Source organism: Anguilla rostrata, chromosome 11 (assembly GCF_018555375.3).
Source record: "Anguilla rostrata isolate EN2019 chromosome 11, ASM1855537v3, whole genome shotgun sequence".
Lineage (NCBI taxonomy): Eukaryota > Metazoa > Chordata > Actinopteri > Anguilliformes > Anguillidae > Anguilla > Anguilla rostrata.
In genome coordinates, this window is record NC_057943.1 from 12,779,895 (window position 1) to 12,797,066 (window position 17,172).

General features: G+C 38.7%; 1 protein-coding gene across 6 annotated transcripts in view; it reads right to left on the reverse strand.

Annotated features, from left to right (window-relative positions):
• Positions 1-11,932, reverse strand: part of LOC135233958 (ephrin type-B receptor 2-like) — a 130,703-nt gene extending 118,771 nt beyond the window's left edge. For 2 of the 6 annotated variants that reach the window (XM_064297971.1, XM_064297970.1), the window contains exon 1: positions 1,366-1,541. In XM_064297971.1, coding sequence (XP_064154041.1) covers positions 1,366-1,423 — 58 coding nt within the window. In that variant the 5' untranslated portion in view covers positions 1,424-1,541. Of the gene's footprint in view, positions 1-1,365; positions 1,542-11,169; positions 11,297-11,812 lie in introns of those variants that run through there. The other 4 variants (XR_010323998.1, XR_010323996.1, XR_010323997.1 and 1 more) reach the window with 4 other exon arrangements.
• Between the last annotated feature and the right edge of the window lie 5,240 nt (positions 11,933-17,172).

The following is a 17,172-nucleotide window of genomic DNA, read 5'->3' on the forward strand; positions in this document are numbered from 1 at the left end:
TGATTCTGATTCTGATTCTGATTCTGATTCTGATTATTAAACATACCTGTTGGGTTATGTGTGTACATTTACATTAATGGATGTGTGTTCTCTCTCCACTTATAAAACACTGCCTAGTCCATCAAATAAGGTGGTTTAACTAGTCAAGTACGGTCTACTAACCACCACTCCCAACCCATAAATAAATAAATAAATAAATAAATAAATAAATAAATAAATAAATAAATAAATTCACCACTATGTAATGTACTAAAACTTCAAACTCCCGAAAATTGTGTTTAAAAGAAATGTTTTGACGTTGCTGAGCGGTGTCTAGACATTCTTAAATTTGTGTATGGGGGGTAAAATGCTGAGGTGGTGGGGGATTGGGGGTCCAGTCGTCTGAGCAAGCCTACGCTTCGGGGGGTGGTGGGAGAATTGGGAGTCGCAAGTAGAGATGTTCTGACACAGATCAGCGATATGAACCCATTCAGGGTAAGCAAGGCGTACAGCACAGCGCAAATCACTGCCGGGACGGCCGTTTTCACGGCTCATCCCCTGACGAGCATTAATGTATTTCTCGAAGATTGCACGGACACAATCAATAAATAAAAGACCTGACACAAAACACACTTGTGCGTGTGTGCAGATAAAATGTCAGTAAAATAATTTTGTTGAAGCACACTGCTGGGCGTTCCGAATGCTGGACACCAACGCGTATAAACGTGCCCATCTTTCATTTTTTAAATAACATAATGATGAAATGTCGTATATAAAATGGAAAGAAATAGCTACAAGGCTGTTATTTATTATTCATTGTGCAAGAAGCTCTGACCACTTAATTGGGAAGTCTCAGAGTAGCATAAATTGAACACAAAAATGACATGCATTTTGGAATATAAGAAATGTACAATATTAAAAGAATGAATAACATGTGCCGCGCGCTCAAATAGTCAAAGTAACTTCAGCATTACACTAAAGCTATATGCACACCTGAATTTTGACAGCTCATACATTAGTAATTTAATTTGAACAAGAACTGTAACCAATGTTAAGTACAATTACAAATGAGACTACTATTTATTTAATTTATGTAGCCTATTTACTTGTGTGGAACGGGTGCTATACTCGTATACATCTGCGGTACAGTATATAAGAAAGCATTTGCAATAAATCGAACTCAACACAAAACAAGCATCGGCAACAAAAAAAAAAAAAAAAAAAAAAAAAGAAAACGCGCTCTGAAAAGAATACTGATTTCGCGACACCTTGCTCCAGAACCAAACTGCAACTCTTAACTCTTCACGTTCCAGCAGACATGCAGTAAAACCCATTCACATGGTCAGTGCTTACAAATTCTTTGCAAACACAAACATTATGGCTTACCTTCTACGGTCCACACAGAGGGTAGTAGTATCCATAAAATCCATAAGATATCCATCATTGCGCGGGTATCTTAGTACAAAAATGTAAAAAGCCCAGGCATTCAAATAGAATACGTCCAGCAAGCCATTGACAGCGCAAACTGATGGAGACGGGCAAACCTTCTCTTGCCGATAGACTGATGCAGCTCCCATAGAAAGGGAGCAAAAATCTAAGCCAAGTTTGGGCGAGACCAAAGGGTGGCAGACAAAGGGGATACCTTCGCGCCAGATTAACAATCATTGTAAATTTAAACCTAAAATGCCTGTTTAGTTTATTTCAACTGAGATATAATACCACTTAATGGTTCGCTGTCACAGCACAATACGACTTCAACGTCGCATTTTACTTAATTATTTCGCACTAGTAAGGATGCTCACCTAATAAAATTATTCAATTTTCCCCGCTGTCAATCAAACACATAAAGAAGAGGCTTTGAGCTCGTATGTATGACTAGTCCATTAGTTTTTAGGAAGGTCCAGCAGAGCGCATGATAAGAAATGTGAAAAATAACAATAAGCACAAAAAGCAAGGTGACTCTTTGCGGAATTTTAATGCATATTATTATTATTTGACATTTCATGTTTCAGTCATACCATCCACCTCACTGATTATTTCCTGCCTTGACAGGTGATAAAAGGGAATTCGCCGTGTGAAGACTATAACGTAAGTAGCCTAACTTTTGAATTGTTCAAATTACGTTCGATAGTCGCAACTGGCTTGCTGTAGGCTAATACTTTTCATGTCAATATCAGGGGATGTAAAACATTTGTATGCGACAATAGGGCACACACTATAACTGAACTGAGTTTCAATTCATTTAAAATAAAATGTTGAAGGTATCCCATTGTGTTTCAGTATAGTAGGGTTTTCCTGGCCGTGTTACCAATCTCTTTTCCCCAGCATTGTAACGGAAATTAATAACAGACGTTCTAACAAGGCACAACACAATCTCCGTCCGCCAGCAAGCAAATATAGAGACCACTTTATAAAAGGATTTAGAATACAACCCACTTGTTCTCTGTCCTTTATGCTTAAATGTACAACCTGGTGCTGTGTATAGAGCCTATACAGAAAAGATTTGCTCTTATAATAAAATTTTATTACCCAGTAGCTCACTGGGATATGGCTTCCAGTTGAAAATTTGCCAAAGTGTAGAAACACTTAACGTAATGCTAAAGTTTAACTAAGTTTAAATGAATCTAAAACAAAAGCACAAGTTATTTAAATTTAGTTTGCTGTGGTAGCATATATCCTCTCTCATTATATACTAAAAACATTACATTTGAAATTACTATTATATGAAGTAATACATTTTGGACAGTAAGAGGAAAAATATACTACTACTAATACCTCCCACTTATAAAATAACATACAATAACTTTTTCAAAAGGCAGCGGTGGTTGTATATTTCTTCAGCTGTAAATGAGATGTAGCCAAACTTTTTACTGTATACAGTATGCTCAGTGGCTATTTGTTTAACCATTTAAAATATTGTTGAATGCCAGATACAAAACAGTAAATATAAATTGTTAAAATGTTTATACAAATGAAAGAAGTTATATTTTGAAATGACATACAAATGGAAAGTGTTTATTTATTATGTATTCATTTATTATGTATATATCCACTTCGCTAACCCCAGGGAAATTTGGTGTTCTCCCCAGAGTAGTTTTATGCTGTACTCTCATAGATATTAGTGAGTCAACAATGGATTATCGCACTTCGTGAGCAGATATCACTAAGCAAATATCACTCTTTTAGATTTTTCATACAGAACATAGGAAAGCAATTTGGACTAACATTAAAACGTGAGGGGGAGAGATGTAATGCAACAGATTAATGCCCAGATATTTCACTGATCTTTTCTTCATATTTGACAAATAAACAGAATGTAGTTTTCTTTTTGCAGTTATTATAATAGTGTCCTCCACAGAAGCCAATTAGAACATCCAAACAGCTATAGTTTGTGTGATATGTACCGCGGATAGCATTGCATTTACTTTTTGCTGCAATGAGTGGTTCACTGCGTTTTATGAGGTCCAGAATATCATTTGCTGAATAAATGACATCCATTTAAGTTAGTGAGCGCTCAACTAATGACTATTGATTGGTTTATCTAAATATGCAGTACTGCATGCAGCAATGCACTTAAATCAGATTTTTATGTGACAAGATTTTATTTTTTCTTTATAGTTCTGGGTGCTATACTGTGTAACAAACAAACAAACATCAAATGTTTCTCCCATTCCAGACAGATTATGTTGTTACCTGTCATAACTTTTTTTTGGGTTTTCTCCAAAACTGCATGAGTATATAGTGCTATAAATTAACTCTGAATGTCTCTAGCTTTTACTGTCCCCGTAGTTCAGTCATGAAAACATAATTACAGGTTTTAAAAATAACTTTAAAACTGACGAGAAAAATAATATTTCTGACCATTCAGAATACAGCTGTGAATTATTAAAACGCACATCTTTGGTTTTCAGTTAAAGCTCTGAGATTATAAATAGTACACGTATGACACGGGTTATAACTACTGCTAATAACTAATACCCGTTTAAAAAATAAAAAATAAAAATTGGCAATAGGTTAATTTTCTAACTCCAATGTAGTGCCCACTGTTGCTATGTAAATGTATTTGTCAATCCTGTGTGATCCACCATTTCAATCAGTAATCTTCACATAATCGCGAATGACTCAATCAGCATGTGTCCTTAACTTTGACATATAATTAAGTGCAAGTGTTTATCCATGAAAGACATTTGCAAGTCAAAGTTAAGGAAAAATTCTAATTCAATCCAGGCTGAAGTCCATTTTTACAAATGAATTATTTTATTTGTCATGCAGGGCCTCTTAGCGGCTTCATGTTTTATTTTATTAATGATAAATTTTCTTCTTTGTTTACCGAATGATCGGTGGTGCAATGTGCATGTTGCAGACAGCTGTTCACATGAATGTTCGGAGCATGGCTGAAATATTATGAAACTATTTTTGTGATTAAATTCTGCACATATTTTTTTTAAATGGAAGACAACTTCTTTTCTGTAAGACATAACAGCTGAGAAATGACTGGTGAAACAGAAGTGACCTCAGTTTAATAAAAACTGTACACGTGTGAAAGGCAAGGCCTTGCCAGCTTATAATGCCGGTGCAACACAAAGGCACACAGTGGGATGCATTCAGAAGGTGGAACTTTATTTTCTCAGCTCGCAGAAATGAAAAATTTAGAGGAAAATAATCACGTGAAAAGGAAGCTGCCCTTGAGCAGCCACGAACGGGACCGTAAAACGGTGGACCACGACGCATAAGCGATTCCGCTTGTCAGTTTAGGTTGGCAAAGGTGCAGCGCGTTTGAACTCATATCTCTGAAAGGGCCAAGCCACAAAGAGTTTCAGGTGAACGCCTGTTTTTTTTTTTTTTTGGTTTGTTTTGTTTTTTAAAAGTATAAAGCATGTCTTGTGCCTGTTGGTGTAATGGCAATATAGTCCTGAAAAACAGCACAGAGGAGTGGTGAAGGCAGAAATCAGAAATTGGTTTGGGGTGGGGGGACAGAAATGAGCAGCCTTCACTAACAGAGCCTGTATGCATCACAAAACCCTCAAGTGCTGCCGTGTGTCTTCACCACTGACAGCTTAATCTGTGTTTACCATTCATAAAATAAGTTGAATCTCTAAAGCTTTCCTCTGCCATAGTCCAGTACAAAGATCATAAGCAAAAGCAATTACTCAACAGTTAATCAGGGGCTAAGGCCTGTGAGGAACAGGCCATTGGAAGTGCTTTACTGGAAAGTTGTGGATGGAGAAATGATTTCATTTCGAATTTTATCAACAACTCCACATATTTTTGAGAACTGAATTAAATCAACGTGTTTGCTAACATTATGCTATCCAAGAACTGATTAATAATATTTATATTTTTGCAGCTATTGGGCCTGCCAGAGGATTTTTTTTTTCCAATAACATTTTTTTCTTCTGGAAAATCCATAATTGGCACAAGATTTCAGTTTTAAACTTCAAGACAAATAACCACCAAACAGTTCAAGATTTACAACAGCAGGACACTGTGGGGACATTGTTCTTTTTCTTATTTGGGGAAAACAACACTAATGTCCAGGTCATTCCACAGTGAATGACAGTAACTCTTTCCTGTTCTGTGCCTCACTACAATCATATACAAATTCTTCTTTCTCGATCCTAAAACAGATCTGAACAACAGGCTCATGAAGAGATTATTAAATATTTAAATAATTAGATCAAACATCAAACTTTGGAGGGAATTAAATCTAGCCAAACCTCAGCTGGTGCTACATAAGTTTGGGACAGATCCTCGATTTTAACACAAGGGTCACAATGTATTTGTAATTATTTTCACAAAGTTCAGTTATCACCATAATTTCCAAACTTTGAACAAAAGTTAATTGATTGGTCCAAAAAAGGTAAGTTTACTGTGCACAGATAAAAAATAATCAACACCCAGTGAATACAGTACATAAAATAACCTTCAGGGGAAACATTATTTATGACAGAATGTGCTGGTAGTCATTCAAATATAAAGTTAGGCCATTAATCGCATAACAAAACACAAAAAAAATTTCAAATTGGCAATGAGCAGATCCATGGAAAATTTAATTTTCCAGACAACCAGTATAGAAACCCTCAAACCCCTGTAGACCACTGAGGAAAGTTTAGGTAAGTTTTTTATTTTTATTATAATTTTTTAAATGTGTGTTAAGCCTACACAAGCCTTCCTACATCTGTGGAATAACCTAAAGTGACCACAGTTGAATTTTTAAAAACAACATAAAATAACAGGAGAATCTTTTTTTAATAAACCTTTATTTTTTGTTCCCTTTTCTTCTTCGCAACAGTGTTGTTGAAAGCTATTTATATAAAAGTTATTTTTTGTAAGGTGACATTACTTACCTCTTTGGAATTTAAAGTAACAGGTCATTTTTGTACGAACACTAACTTCATTAGATACACTTGCTCGTTAACGCAACTAGCCCGCTCCTCCAAACAGCTAAACATGTGGCTGAAACTCAATATATAAAGTATGCAAACATGGCGAAAACATTTAGTTGTTGTTTGAACAAACATTTGAACAGGCAAGATGTGTGTCCTAAATGACTATGATTATGATATAAATGGAAAGATTGCTGATACCAGACATGGTGGTTCCACCATCTCAAAAACAGCTGCACTCCTGAGATTTCTGGTTCCTGGAGATCTACTGCCCTGTAGGATTTCACTCCAACCCTAGCAAAGCACTCTTATTCAACAGCTAGAGATCTCGTTGAGCTGCTAACTGGTAGAATCCGGTGTGCCAAATTAGGGCTGAAATGAAAACCTCTAAGACAGCAGATCTCCAGGAATAGTGTTGGGCAGCCCGGCACTACTGTCTCTAGAGTTCACAGAGATTGGTGCAATAAGCAAAAACATCCCGTAATGAGCAGTTCTGTGTGCGAAAACACAGAGGAGAATGGGCAGACTTGTTCAAGCAAAGAAAAAAGCCACCGATGCGCATATAACGGCAGTTTACAGCAGTGCTGTGCAGAAGGGCATCTCTGGACGTGCAACAGGTCAAACCTTGAAGCGGATGGGCTCCAGAGGCTGAAGACGACGCTGGGTTCCACTCCTGTCAGCTAAGAACAGGAAGATGAGGCTACAGCTGGCACGTGATCACCAACATTGCACGACTGAAGAGTGCAAAAACATGGCCAGTTCTGACAGATCTCGATTTCTACTGAGACATGCAGATAGAATGGTCAGAATTTGTTGTAAACAGCATGAATCCTGGGATCCATCCTGCCTTGTGCAAGCTGCTGGTGGTGTTGTAACTGTGTGGGGAAAGTTTTCTTGGTACACAATAGGCCCATTAATACCAAATGAGCATTATTACAGTGCCACAGCACACCCAGGTATTGTTGCTAATCATGTGCATCCCTTTATGGTCACAGTCTACCCTTTTTCAAACGGATACTTCCAGCAAGATAATGCACTATGTCACAAAGCACACATCACCTCAAGCTGTTTCCACAAACATGACATTTACTTCAGCTAACTCCAATGGCCTGCACATACCTCAGATTTCAATCCAATAGTGCACCTTTGGGATGAAGTCCACCAGGAGGTTAGAGGCATGAATGTGTGGCCCAAATATCTGCAGTAACTGCAGGATGCTATCCCGTCAGTATCGACTAAGATACCAAAGTAATTTGACCAGCACTAATGGAACTGAAGCTGCAAAGAAGTCTGGTTGTTCTGGAGGCAAGAGGGTCCCACCTGGTGCTAGACAGGTGTACCTAATAAAGTGGCCAGTGAGTGTACATTTTTTTTCTTTCAATGTGCACACTAGTGTGTGCAAGGTGTGGAAGGAACAGGAAGCAGCATGATTTAATGGTCAAGGAAGAGGGTGGGTAAATCCAAATTTGTGAACAAATAACGTAAAGAAAGTTAGCTGTGTAAGTCCCTCTAGATAAGCGCTTATGCTAAACACTTAAAATGTAAATTTGAGGGGGAAAAGGAAATGGCTGTTAATGTACAAACCTCATTGGAATCAGGCAAAGTATAGCCTTCCTATTGTAAATCCAACAGGTTGTCAGAAAGTTCTGTAAGTACCTAAAATATCCAATGGTCACCAAAAAAAAAAAAAAAAAAAAAAAACTGGCTGAGCCAGGTGTGAACATACACTGAAACTAAAGTAATATGAAAAGAAAATCCCAGATCGTACCTTGTGTGGTGTAGTGGAGCCATTACGGGATTATTAGCCCGTGGTTTTGACTAGATGAATATAGAGAGTAAATGCATTAACATCGATCTGGTCTCTGGGTATAAGCCACGATGACTCAGTGTTATCACATTAAATGAGAAGTAAGTAAATCTGGCACAATCCTTTACTTGTTAAAGCCTCAGAATAGCTCAGGAAGCATCTCGGTGCGGTTGGGAAAGTGGGCAGATGGAGAGAGATTAAAACGCCGTGTCTCAGGGGCAGGTTTACGCTGATGAATGCGCAACCGCACAGAGCCGTGCCTGGCCTCATGAAGCCCGTCAACATACATGCGCGTGTACACGCACACACACACACAAACACGCACGCACGCACACACAAACACGTGTGTACACGCACACACACACACACAAACACACACACACACACACACAAACACAAACGCACACACACACACACAAACACGTGTGTACACACGCACGCACAAACACACACACACACGTGTGTACACACACGCACAAACACACACACAAACACACACACACACGTGTGTACACACACGCACAAACACACACACAAACACGTGTACACACACACGCACACACACACACACACACACACAAACACAAACGCGCGCACGCGCACACGCACACACACAAACACGTGTGTACACATGCACGCACAAACGCGCACACGCACACACACAACGACTGGAAAGATACTAGAAGAAAACCCACACTATGCCACCAGACATAGGAACTTTACACTTTTTTCAGTTCATAGGCACTCAGAAAGCATTAGGTCTAATCATACAATATGCACAGTAAATTTGAATGTCAGTCATAATAGTGTAGTACACAAAAGTGTGCACATTCTGAGCATAGCAAACTTCAAAAGCCTGAGAAAATGCCTCTGGATATACACCCCCCAAGCCCATCCTCCACCCCCACCCCCCACCCACCCCCCCCCACCTGCCAGAACACGGAACTCAGATGGACATGGACTTGTCATTACAACACAGTACAGAAAATGAGTGCTATATTTCATGGAGAAATTAGACCTTCTGGCCAGAAGCTGTGTGTGCATTAAACATCCACAGCAAGTCCTGCACAGGGTTCTAATGTGTACATTAAGAATTACCACAGCAGGGCCGCAACACATTAGGATCTTATTACAGAACCACATTTCAATCAATCAGGTTAAAAGGGCAGTTTTTATACACTGAAATCCATGCATTGCTACTGCAAGCTGCTTATATATGCAATTAAGAAAAAAAGAGTGGGCAACAGTCCAATTGCAATGGGCTTGACTGGTCTTGGAACTATATCATTAATCACACAAATTGCTTTCAGTGATAATCTGTCCCATGGATTCGTTCATAGTCGGTTGATAGCTAAACTAAAAGAGGGCCATTCATTCCGAATGCAACTGCACACTGTCCTCTATAGGTAATGAGATTCACTCAATATTACATAGTTTTTATCTAACACTTTGGCACGTTAGGCAATGCTTGAATTTGAAAATAAATAATTCAGATATTAGTATTAAAAGTCATTATAATTGCATTTTATTCTTTGAGAAAAGTGTGTTAAACAGTATTTCATGCAGCTGTTAATTTTAAATAATTAAATATCTACATGTACCTTTTTCTCATTTTAATTTCTGCATTAATTTGTCATTTGTATGACATAAGCGGGAGTCTTATATTCTAAAATGAATATATAATGGATCACAAAATAAACTATGGATTTTACACACCCCCATAAAGTCAAATGAGGGTTTAAGGAACTTTTTTGAATTCATCTGAATTCTAACAGTGAAATCAGTTAAATTATTAAGGTACGCTGTTTTACTAAAGCTGAAATTATTTTTTTCATAATTATGTCAAACCCACATGTAATACAGAATTCTGCAGTAATTAATAAAAATGCAAATTACTTCCTAATGTTTTTTTGAAGAGAAATGGGATTTTTCCAACACGGTGAACAAATTGATGATCAAACTGCTTCAATACTGCCATCTAGAGTCGGAAAAACAATTTTAATTTCCCACTTATTGTCATTGGGGACGATACATGACGATATATGTGAACAGTGTGTATTTTTGGTGGAGTTAAACAAAAGCAGGATTACCCCTTCCCCCATCTCAGGAGTTCTACCTGTCAATACTTAAACATGTACCTCCAGAACACAATATTCAGGATAAGTGCCTTGCTCAAAGATGCAACGGCAGTGCTGCACCTGTGATTCAAACCGACAACCTTGGCGTTTAGAAGCCCAGATCGCTGACATCATGCTACACTACTCCAAATAAGTTACCACAACATACACTGGTATTGGGGTAAAAACATATACAATATTTGGTAAATAAATAAATAAATAAATTACACAGCCAATGTCACACTAACCCGGTTTAAAACTGCGTTATTTTTGTCTAACAATTTTTATCTCTCATAATATGCTAATGTAAAATGTGTTCTTACAAATTGTTTTCAGAGAAAACATTTCAAAATGTGTTAAGCTTATCTAAGCTTAAAGATATCAGTAGTTGTACAGTAATGTGTAGCAGTTTAGTTTTACAGTTTGAAGCACATTTAAATTTGAATTTGATAGGGAGAATAGAAAAGTGGCCTGCTTCTTGGCAAGCTTCCTCTCCATCCGTGACCGACCGTAGCCTGAGAAAGTGTACGCAGGTTTCTCATCCGGGAGACCCCAAACATAAGGGTTAACCCCACACTGGTCCACAGCATATGTAACCCGGCAAATAATAAACACTATTAAAAACAAATACTCTTGTTTGTCTTTTTCCTGTACTTGATTTTAATATGACTATTTGGCACAAAGGCACTCAGCTGCTGAAATATCCAGTGAAAGAAACTGTGACAGTGTTTACCAATAGTTCAGTGTTACTTCAACATGTTCAAGTTCATACAAGTCAAGTATAGCAATCTTAAATACGAAGATAAAACAAACTTGAAGGTCTTTAGCCATATGCGGACAAGCAGTCCCCAAACCAGAAACCAGGGCATTGGCAACTCACCTACTCCACACACCACATGGATCCAAGATGGAGCCCATCTTGGTCTTCTGTGAGCACTTCTGCCAGGCCGGTGCCGAGTAGGCGTTGGCCTTGGTTTTCCGCTTTAAAGTTATTTATGTGTACGCTTCTCCAATGAGTCGGTGAAACGTCCCATAGTCCAAAATAAAATAGGGAAAATAAATTAGAAGACAGGAGACAACAAATCCACTCGCCAACCATGTTGTAGCACAACAGGATCCAATAACGTCCTAACCAGAAATTGTAACATAACAGCCATTTTACGCTGTTCCTCTAGCAGTGTAAGAGTTGTGTCCAAACGCCACAAGCTATGGGTAACTACAGGACTACAGAGAATCCCTACTAAGGAACGATACAATTAGTGGGGTAATAAAACACCATTTGGACGCATGCCAAGATCCAAAAAAAACGGCGTCTTCTTTTTATGTCATGAATTTTCCTTCCCTTCAGTATGTGATTTTAGATCCATGAAAGTAGATAATGTCGTTCATAATCAGCAGTCTTCATAACTTGTGAAACTCATAGGCTCAACTATGTGAAACCCTGGTTTATATAGGTTTAAGCAGTTGTATGTTAGGTAAACTCTAAAATGACGATATAGGTGTCGTAAATTCAGTTTTCTCACCCATACTTATGTATGTACGCGCGCGTGTGTTAAACAGAGGTGGGTAAGCAGGCTTCAAATTGTAAAAAGACTGACCATGTATTTGCTCCACCACCATACACTAAACCAGCTGATTCTAATTAGCATAACTCTTCAGCATGATAGGAGAACTAATTATTGTAATCAGCTGGTTTAGTGTATGGTGGTGGAGCAAATACATGGTCAGTCTTTTTACTCTTTGAAGCCGGCTTACCCACCTCTGGTGTTAAATGCCATTGGAAATATCAGTAGCGCATTCTCAATGTGTCTACTTGACGTAAGGAAAAATAAAATGAAGAAAAATATTAACTCAAGTGAGTCTAAAAATTTAACAAATGGAAGTTGTATTTTGTTGACTTTGACGAAGCGGATTAAAATCAGCAGTTTGTATATGAGGTTGTCATGGATTTCAGAAGCCTGTTTCACAAAAGTAATCATGTTTCATAAGACTAAAGATGTAATGGTTGTTGAAATTGCAATAGAAATTACTACCCAGCGGCTGCAATATATTCTAAATAATTCTCAGTCCTAATCAGGCACATAAATGCAAGCAATGGGTGACAAATTATACGCATTTCTGAGTAAAGAATTAAGTCTTGGTGAGAGTATTGTCATTTGGAATTTAAAAAGTGGCATGGTCTAATTAAGCAGTGAGTTTGGACCTGACAAACAACACATTATATAAACAAACTTCTTTTGGAAATACATTTAACAATCATTCAAAAAATAAATAAATTAATTAATAAATAAAATACAAATAAAAAAAACAGTGCAGGGCAGTACGTCATCAAAGAGCACAACTCAATTTGATTCATGCCAAACCCCTGTCAAATACCACCATGCCAATGCTTCTAATACACATATTACACATTTATCTTCCTTTTTTATCAACCCTTCTGATGACTGTGGCTCGCTGCTTAATGTGAGATAAGTACAGTACATAGTGTGAGAAGATAATTGTGCTCAGATATCATGTAAAAAAAATGGGCAGAAACACAAAAAAAAGCAGCCTATGATGAAGTAGATTCGCTGCGAGCACTCTAGCACTCTATTGCATCAGATAGCTGAGGTGAACCTTGGCGGGAACTTGGCTGGGAGACCAGGGAGCAATGCTACATGGCTGCTGAAAATGGTATTGGTGGGCCAGTAAAGGATAGCCTTTGCCCTGGACCAGGCAGAAAATCAATGTTCTAAACTACCCAACCAACTGCTCAAATGTATTTTTGTGATGTCTAGAGTCTCTTCTCTCAAACCATGAGACATGGTCAATTGTGTTTGTGTCATGTTGTGCAGTGAGAAACCCACTGTTTCTCCGAACAGTTAATGTCTTCCAACAATGTCCTAAAGTCCTTTCATGCACTGCTGCTGGGTAGAATGTCGATCTCCTGGAACCATGAGTTAAACCCAGTGTATTTTGAATGCTATTCTGCAGCAAAATACCAATTCCCTATTTGGCGAAAGTGTTTCTTAAGGATTCTTTAGACCGTATTTTCCTGCTTGGACAGAGTTTTACCACATTCGCCACATGCTTCTTGGAAAATGCAAATAATTTTGGGCGATTCACTTTTTCAGAGATTAGTGGTCAGGGCCTCTGTCTGTTTTCCCTTACACTTTCTGATGACTGGTTCGCCCTCAGCAATGTTCATCACAGTGTGTGTCTGTGTGTGTGTGTGTGTGTGTGTGTGTGTGTGTGTGTGTGTGCATGTGCGTGCATGTGTGCGTGTATGTGTGTTTTTCTTCGAGAGTCATTAATTGTAACTTTTTTCTTGTGGTCTATAGAAATCTAGCAGCATATGTAAAATAAATAAATCTGCTGGCATGTAATGTATGAGATGGATAATGTTTTATGTTTGTGTTCATTTTTTAACTTCCTCCTCATTTAGCCGAGGGTGCCATTTTATGATTTGAGCACTTCATACTTAACCCCTAATTGTATAGTACTTAACCCCTAATTGCATTGGACACTCAGTGGAGAACTGCTGATATTCAGACTGACAGCCGAGATGGCCAGGAGCTTTGTCTTTTCACTGGGTCTTATCAGTGACTATTTTGAAAACGGATACTTGCATAATTCCCATGCTTTAATTATGTAAGCATAATTCATAATTTATAAGCATAATGTTTCTTTAGGCATCAGGCAAAAAATGCATCATAATCGTGAAAGGTGACAGTCGTATAGGCCTTCCCCACGTTCTAATATGCTATGTTGTGATAATGCCTTAAGGGACATGGATAGGCATATCCCATGACAGACTGTTGACATAAAGCATATTGATCTTCTAAGGGCTCATTGGTTGCTTTGCATAAAGTTCTTGAAACTCATCTTGTAAACTTGTTGACAGTCCATTGCTTTCCCCCTTGCGCCTTAATACAAGTCAAGCGTTCAGCCTTTTTAATAGTATATTTAAACACATAATATTCCCTGTGTTAATGACTCAAAAGAGTTGAATTAAAAATTTAAAATAAAAACCTATTTAAAGCAATGCAATTAAGGAACTGTATTATTACTATTGCATTCATTTGGCAAGGAAGAAAAAAGGCTTATAAGTATGGCTTCACCATTCAAACAGTAAAACAGCAATTAAAAATGAAAGAGAATGTAATAATGGAAAAACAACAGATTATTGAAGATGACTTACAGTTTTTCATTTTCCAGAAACTAAGGAAGTGGCTGAGATCACATATAATGTGGTTGGAAAGCCACCACATGTGTGTTCACTCTTACAAGGGGGAGTTATGTTCTACGTTGCCTGTGCAATCTGTGCAATTAGTGTTACTACGTTTCATTCAAAGGATATTTTAATGAGCATACTGTACATAATGACGGAATGAACTCAAACCATTTTCATTCAAATGTAAGATGTGTTCTTCCAATTGATACTTGTCTTTTTTGAAATGCGAATATTACACTGAAATGAAAATACTTTTTAGATTTTTAAACACAAACATGTTTTTACATAGCAGCGAATGCATATTTGTTATGAATGGGCAGAGAGAGAGAGAGAGAGAAAAAGAGAGAGATTAATTTGATGAGTGTAGGCAGTGTGAAAAAACTACTGCAGGAAAATGAGAGGATCAGTACTGCATGAGGGAGTGAGAGAGGAGAAAGGAAGGAGGGAGGGCAGGATGGAGGGGGTGAATGATTGGAGTACAGTGAAGAAATGGAGCAGAAGAATATGGAAGTGGCATAAAGGAATACAGCATAATTCCGCCCTAAGATGAGTGAGGCCGGTTAAAAGCAGCCGACTGCGGGATTCAGAGGTCGTTCCCATGGCAACCTTTGCCCAGGGAGACCGACGACCCTCCCGCCTGCTAGAGCGAACAGGGAGGTGCTGGGTTTGTGGGGCACATATGGCACCAACAATCCAATCAGATCTAATCTGTCCTGACTCGCGGGACTGAACGGCAAACTTGCTTTGGGCTCTGGTCTACCTCACTGACAGTTTACCTCTGTATGTGGAAAGCAGAGGATGGTTCAGAGCAGGAGACAGAACGGCTTAACACGTTCTTCCTCTGTTTTTTTGAATGGAAGCAAACAGACACACATCGAATTGCATAGTCTGGCCTATGGCAGCTCATCGGACAATTGAATAAACCTGAGTATTGATCTGCAGAAACACAGATGGCAAACATATACTGTTAGATGGTGCAGGCAGACACAGAAAACCTGAATATGTTGTGTAGTTAGAGGACTGCGATAATCAGCCACTCGCTGCCTCAGTGTGCAAACAATAGATACACTGTGATTAGGACAATCAAAATACAGATCAACAGCAAGTACAAGAGATCATTTTGCTTTGAGACAACATAATCAATAAAACTATGCATTTCTCTATTCAAAGGAAGTTGGTCTGTTATAATTAATATAACGCATTATAAAAAACATGATATGAACTGTCTGTCTGGAAAATATATATTTCTTGGATTTTTTAAACACATTTTGTAAATACCATTATTCACATAGGTATGCATGTATACTCATCAATGTAATGCTATTAGAATAACAAACTGTGTAACAAGCCACCTCTCTCGGTGATGTCATCGGTGTAATGAACTGAGTAGCCCTCTACCTCCCTCTGTGAGGTCATCAGTGTAATGCGTTGAGACGCCTCCTTCAGAAATATCATCATTGTAACAAGCTGATTAGCTAGCTGACTCCCACAGTGATGTCATCAGATGCAGACCGGCATCTGTCTGCTCAGGTGAACAGAGGTGCCTCACCTCAAAGGACAGGAGTCCCTGCTTGTGGCTAGCTGACCATATCCCCCATAATGCTCTCAGGAGCTGGGGAAAAAAAATGCATGATGGGACCTTCACACCCTGGGACCTGACTGTATGACAAGGACAGAACCATGGGGATGTCACAGAATCCTGGCATTGTGGTTAACAATCAGGGCTTATAGGTGGCTGTAGGTTTGAATCGCAAACTGCTACAGTGCACACAGCTGAGGAATCGAATGCTCATCCAGTCTGGCTGAATATATGGGTAATGTGCAAAGTGTGTTACCATGAGTAGGGTCTGAGCAAAGTAAATGAAGGGTTTGTTGTCATTTCCAGGAAAGGGGTGCGTAACAATTAATAGCTATTTAGTGTTCTTTGATCCAAATAAAGAACTGAGGCAAACATCACTGTTTTCAGTTCTTACACCATGTAATTATTCCAATACCATAAAACTTGCAAAGATGCGCATGAATCAAAAATCTAAATGTTGAAATTTTTACTAAGTGTTGTAAAAATCAAGAGTTGTAATTTCCCCCATGGAAATAACAGCTCTTCAGTGGTTAGGCCACAGCGCCACCACCAGGCCTTCCCTCAGAGATTTATGCAGGAACAGTGACTGTTCGGAAGGCAGAAAAACGTTCGCAGACAGGCGATGCTTGTTTTGGCATGTAATGGGGGACCATGGTACGCTTCCAGATCCCTGGGTCTATGGGCCTATGGGAGGCTGGGAGGGAACCTGGGAGGCTTTGGTATGCCCTGAAGTCACTCATTAGAGCAGAGCAAAGCAGAAACATATGCACAAATAGCCAGTCCTTCTGGAGAAGTTTATCACGCACACACGCATACACACATACCCACACACAATCTTTATCGCTCTCTCTCTCTCTCTGTCTACCTCTCTCTCTGTCTCTCTCTCTCTCTCTGTCTCTCTCCTTCTCTCTCTTTGTCACACACATACACACTGAAAATGCACCTCAGTAGTGAGTAAGTGCAATCTTCCTTCAGACTTAAACTAAAACACAGCTGTTAACGACAAAAGGCACTGCAGTTTGATGGAAGGTTAAAGGTGGACCGGACCTTCAGAGGACAGCAGCTCTTGTGCAGGGGTGACCAGTGATTCA